General features: G+C 37.8%; 1 protein-coding gene across 1 annotated transcript; it reads right to left on the bottom strand.

Moving 5' to 3' along the window:
- Nucleotides 1–2062: 2062 nt before the first annotated feature.
- LOC133721818 (U-box domain-containing protein 2) lies at nucleotides 2063–5790 on the bottom strand. Its single transcript, XM_062148550.1, has 2 exons — nucleotides 5322–5790; nucleotides 2063–3374 (listed from the first exon to the last, which is right to left on the bottom strand). The coding sequence occupies exons 1-2, from the start codon at nucleotides 5609–5611 to the stop codon at nucleotides 2522–2524; spliced, it is 1143 nt and encodes a 380-aa protein (XP_062004534.1). The 5' UTR covers nucleotides 5612–5790; the 3' UTR covers nucleotides 2063–2521.
- Nucleotides 5791–6030: the final 240 nt, after the last annotated feature.

Here is a 6030-nt window from a genome sequence, read left to right as displayed (position 1 = left end):
TGCTCCTATCATTGGGAATGATTGTGGAGTGCTGCTCCTATGATTTTTGTTGTGGTAGAGATTTCGGCAATGTTGATTGTGTTTGTGAAATGCTTTGTGATGACTTATGTGTAGGTTAGCTGAGGCTAGACCTTACTGTGATTGTGGTTATGAGATGGTAGGAATTGATGAGTGATTGTGCATGCCTTATTTTTGTGGTGGTCTGTGTGACAATGATTATGTGCGTAATGTGATGTGTTGATTTATGTGTGAGTATGGTCATTGTTGTGGTAGTAGAGGATCTATACCACTTTGATAGTAATTACAATGACAGATGATAATTCGTGTGCGTATTAGGCGGGGCCAGACCCTTGCTTGATTTTGTGTCTCAGGATGGGTAGACACTTATCGAGTTGTGATTTGGTGAAACCAATTTCCTTGTGATTTGGAATTGTTTCACTGTGACAAAGTTATGTGTTGATTGAGTGATTGAATTGATGTTGTTGTTTTCAATTCTTGTAATGCTGGGGTTGTTTGATTGGTGAAGTGATGCAGATACTGTTGTGATAACAGGATTCTGAACTCTTGTGTAATATGTGACTCTAAAGAACGAGTCGGTATTGACATTGTGAGTTCAGTTTGTTTGTTACTTAGTTTAAATGAAAAATTTTCTATATGTGTTTTCTTGTGTTTGTTCTCGCGTTTCGGATTTGAATTTACTTATTCAAAATTCGGGGCGTGACACATATGCACTAACCTTGAGTATTCGGCGCGGTCACCTCCTCGAGCATTCGCCTTTTTGAGTCTATGCCTCCTTCAAGAGTTCACTTCCTCGTTGAGTGCTTTTCTCGTCAAGAGCTTTTTTCCTTGCCGAGACCCTTTTCCTCACTGAGAGCGTTTTTCTCACCGAGAGCTTCTTTTTCCTCTCTGAGAGCCGGGAGCATTTTCCTAGCAGAGAGCTTTTTCCTCACCGAGAGCTTTTTCTTTCGCCGAGAGCTTTTTTCCTCACCGTGATTTTTTTAATTTAATTTAATTTTTTATTCCCATCTTGCCCCCCTTTTTTCTTTGATGTGCACTTATAAGTACAGGAAGAAAAACATGAATACAATTTTTATAAAGAATCTTTATAAAAATTGTATTCATGTTCTCGCCCTTAAAAAATGAGAGAGAAAAAAAAACTAATTTGCAGCAACAAGGATGGAGAAACTGTTCTCTCCCCACTTATGCTCATATTGCTGATCTGCTTTTCTATAGTTGTTGTGGAGCGATGAATCAATGATCAGTTTTTGGTCGAATTCAATTATCAGTTTTCGGTTGAATTTGATGAATCTTATTATCCCCCAATAAAACCCAATAATTTTTTTTGTGTGGCTTATTGGGGGCCAATAAAAGTTTATTGAGATTTATTGGGGGCAATAAAAGTCATCGGTGACCTATGAGATCTCCGGCGAGGTTTTCAGAGAAGTCCCACGACCAGTGATGGGAGTCCGGCGAAGTCTCCGATGACTTCTCTCTTTCTAAATGACAGAGAGAGAGAGAGAGAGAGAGAGCAAAATTGTCCCAAAAACAATAAAATAAAAAAATTAAAAAAAACTTAATTGAGTATTAAGGCAAAAAATATGTAATTTATTAGATAAGTGGACAATCTTATAAGATGTTTGAATAAGTAGAATTAGCGCAACTCAAATTTGAATAAATAGACATTTTCCTAAAAATTTCTCCTATATTATTTTGGCAGCCTGTACCACCCCCTTTCTTAGGATATAAACGTATCATAGGGCGCCACGCTAATGAAGAACAGAATCTAACCATCTGGGAAATAAAATCGCTCCTAGACCAGGAGCCACTAGCCTACTAGAGAGTTTGGGAACTCACTCGAGACTCATTTTCCCACCATGTGCTGGTTGAAGCATTCAAAATCTTTGAAGTTCAGCCCCCCATCCACCTTGCATCTACAAATTAGACATGTGAATTGCATTTGACAACTCAATTGGAGATCCTCTTACCCTGTTAGGCATCCTCTTCAAAAATCAAACCTAGTCTAATTTACTGAGAAACCAACATCTGAATTCTGACATGGTAGTAGAGATAAAAAAAACTTTCATTATATTGTAATATTTAGTACAACAGTTTCTTTACAAACCAACTAATAAAATTCCTCCTCATACATTCTCCAGTTTATTGACAGCTACCAGTCGCCCGACATAACACAACAGCCTGGACTGGCTTCATTTCAACTATATAATTTTTTTTCCTGTTACACTATTGTATCCCACAGCGCTCCCCTAAGAAATTACATTATTAAATAAAACATTTTCTTTACAGATCAACTAAGAACGGCTTATCAACTTCATACATGGTTCCAGTTTATTGAACTTACCAATCACCCGACATCACAACAATGGCCTGGACTGGCATCATCTTTACCACATCATTCTTTCTTGCTTTTTTTCCTTCTTTTTTTTTTTGTTTTTTTGTTTCTCTGGTGCACTGTGTTTTACAGTACCACATCTAACAAATATAAACTGATCAACCAAAATAGTCATTTTAAAGGAACCTCAGAGGTACAACTATTGATAGGGAGATCAGTTGGTGTGCATACCAGAGCCCTTTGCTGTAAATGTCTCAAGCTCTGTTCCATGCTAACTTGAACCATCTCAGCTAGCATCTTCTTTGCTTTGCCTGACTGATCCTCACCATCAATCTGAGAGATAATGTTGGACACAATATTCTCGAGTGTGTCCGGTTCAAGCTCAGATCGTGGGTATGGGGACTCCCTCAGTAATCGCAAAAGTGTCTGTGCTTTTGACTGAGACTTGGCTGTTCCTTGAACAGTGAGCTCAAGAAGTCCAGGGATTACCCCTTCTTTAAGAAGTGCTTCTCTATATTTGCATCTGTCACTTTGACACATTGTTAGTAGAGCACCAACAGCATGCTCTCGACTTTGAAGTGATCCACTTTCAAGCACCTCAATAACTGCAAGCACTCCACCTTCTTCGGATGTCAAGGCAGTTCTACCCTCATCAAAGCCCATTAAAGATTCTATTAGAGCACAGCATTTTTCAGCTGTCTTTGAAGATTTTTTGCAGGTTTTTAACAGAGTAACTATACAAGGGACTGGTTTCGCTTCAAGAATGATGCTAAGGTTAATTGCATGGGTTGAGAGATTGGAAAGAGCCATAACAGAATCAACTTTGGCTTGTGGGCTTCCATCTCTAAGGATTTCAACAAGAAGAGGAATGGCACCGCAGGCACTTATGACTGGCTTGTTAGAGGCAGAAGCTGATAAGGTGAGTAGAGATGCAGTTGCATACTCCTGCAGATTGGAATTTTCTGACTGAAGGAAAGTAATTATCGGTTCTAAAGCACCAGCTTCCACAATCTTTATTTTGTTCCTGTAAGATCAAATATCAAAATTAGAAATACATGAAGAAAGCTAAACAATTATTGCCCCAATAAGGCACAATGCAACTAAAATTAATCTCAAGCAAAGCAAAGGAAGTAAAGGAACAGAATATATATATATATATTTTTTTATCATTTTCACTTGGTCCCGTTGCCATAAGTATGACAGATGAAAAGAAAACTCTATTCCATATAATATACCAACTCAACGTAATACTGAAAAAATTCCAACAAAATTAGAAATACATGAACAAAGCTAAATAATTATTGCCCCAATAAAGCATAATGCAACTAAAATTAATCTCAAGCAATGCGAAGGAACATAATTTTTTTTTTTTTTTTATCATTTTCACTTGGTCCTGTTGCCATAAGTATGACAGTTGAAAACAAAACCCTACTCCATATAATATACCAACTCAACATAATTCTGAAAAAATTCCAACAAACTGAATTGGCTTTCCATGAATCCATGATACTTGGTTTATAATGAAAACTAGATATCCAACAAAGGGATCATCTACTTGGTTATGGTAATTTTACAATACACTAAACAAAGGCACCAAAAGTAGCAAAAGAGCATTAGTACACAATCACGCACTTGAACACAAAGAGCTAATCTTCTCCGGACTCAAATAAAATACAGTAAAATTCATGGAGTAGCTACAAAGTAAAACAAGCACCATAAGTTTTACAGACAAGCCATGAGCATATCTACAAGGCACAGGTCAATAAGAAACTCAATTTAACAAAGAATTGGTTGCCCTGAAATTCCAGCTACAGAATTAAAAAAGTTCCAAACTAACTGACGCCAGATATAACTTGCTAATCTCATGGCACAATTTCATCCCAATTACTTACGTGGTAACCCTATTTCTCAGATTGCATGGATCCCATTTAGTTGCTAAAAGAACAGTAGATAGCTATTTATCAATATTTGAATTAGTGAAAATATTAAGTAACAAATACACATGCAAAAAAGAGTAAAATGATTAAATAAAAGAGGACCACAGATGAAATACTTTTCAATTCTGTTAGATACTCCTCCTCACCAAACAAAATTGTTCATTCTAATATGATAACTTGAGAGAGAAGATTGAAAGAAAAAGGAGAAAGATAGAGTAAGAACCAAAGAAAAGGAGCAACCACCCTCAAGTCCTATGGGCTTCTCAAACCACATAAAGCATCGAATTCCTTTCTAAACAAGTCTATCATAAAGCAAGCTTCCTGTAGCTCCCTTCCACTCGTCTCTAATGCCTTTCGGGTAGTTTAATTGGCAAGTAATAAAAAAAAAAAAAAACTTCCTTTAATCACGTGGTGGATTTCATTTTAGTCTTTTTGCAGGCACCAAACATTTGGTCATAGGAGACCAATATACAAATCCTAGCGTATTATATGTATAGATAGTATACACAGTCCTGGTTCTCCATATTTTCTACGCAATCAAATGGCTTCAGTCGCTTGTTTTTGGTAACTTTACAAACCTAATAATCATAATCTGATAAGTAGCAAATAACCATAACGAATGTTAGATTTGGTTTCGTTTCTTTTCAGATCTTGAGCCAATCTAACTAGCTTGAGGTTCAAATATAATTTGGTCTCTCCTGAGCTTGGAGCCAATCTAAAACATAAATTCTTAGCAGAAGATCAATGTTATTGAGCTGATAATCTAACCCACTATCTGGTTCTAAAAGAAATCTGTGACCCACAACTTCAGCAAAGTTGTTTCCCCACCATTTGTCTCAGGAACCCAATAAAAAAATACAAAAGTGAAAAAAAAAAAAAAAAAAATCAAAAGTAGGCCAGTCAGCAATCACGCAAAGAAAACAATCCAGAAATTTCATTCACCAATTCCCAAGAAAAAAAAAAATCAATTGGTCACCAAGTTCCGAGAAATCATTATTCTTTTAAGAGAGAGAAAAAAAGAATGAAGCACGTACGTGTCATCCTTGACGGCGAGGTTGAGGAGGGCGAGGAGGGCGGACTCATGAAAGTCGGGGGAGTCGTGAACTCGGAGCATGGAGACGAGTGGGCCCACAGAGTCGGAGAGTTGGCGCCGACACCTCTGAGAGGTTTTGGTGAGGCGTCGAATTTCCTGGGCACCCTGGAGCTTGAAAGCGTGGTCGTCCGATTGGATTAGTTCCAACGCACGACGGACGGATGGGGAGGGCGGCGAGGCGCAACAAGTACTCCGACCACCGTCGGATGATGATAAGGAGTGGGAATCCATGGGAGAGGAAAATCCCAGGAGGAGGGAGGGAGGATTTAAGAGGCTGAAAGAGAGACGAGAGAGAAATGGAATAATTTCAATTTGTGACGGACAGGAGAGGGCAAGAGTAGGGTTGGCGTTAAGCAACAGTTGAAAGCTTTTTGTTAGATAGCTACTTGTCCTCTACAGACTTGTCTAACCATGATAGGCTTTCTGTATTTGGGATTTTATATATATATAAACTCAAATATCAACTGGACTACTTTTTGCGACCAATCAAAGAGAAAGATCCCTGGAGGATCTTAAGAAAAAAAAGCAACTACAGTTACACAATTACAAAAGCGTCGGTAACCATTTTAGGTCTGTGAAAAATGTATGAAGATAAGACTTGTAGATGATTACCCTTTTACTCGACTAACTTCTAATATTCTTTACACCTC

The sequence above is a fragment of the Rosa rugosa genome, chromosome 7 (assembly GCF_958449725.1).
Source record: "Rosa rugosa chromosome 7, drRosRugo1.1, whole genome shotgun sequence".
In the NCBI taxonomy this organism is placed as follows: Eukaryota; Viridiplantae; Streptophyta; class Magnoliopsida; order Rosales; family Rosaceae; genus Rosa; species Rosa rugosa.
The sequence above is the reverse complement of the archived record's forward strand: the minus strand, read 5'-3'. Positions and strand labels throughout refer to the sequence as shown.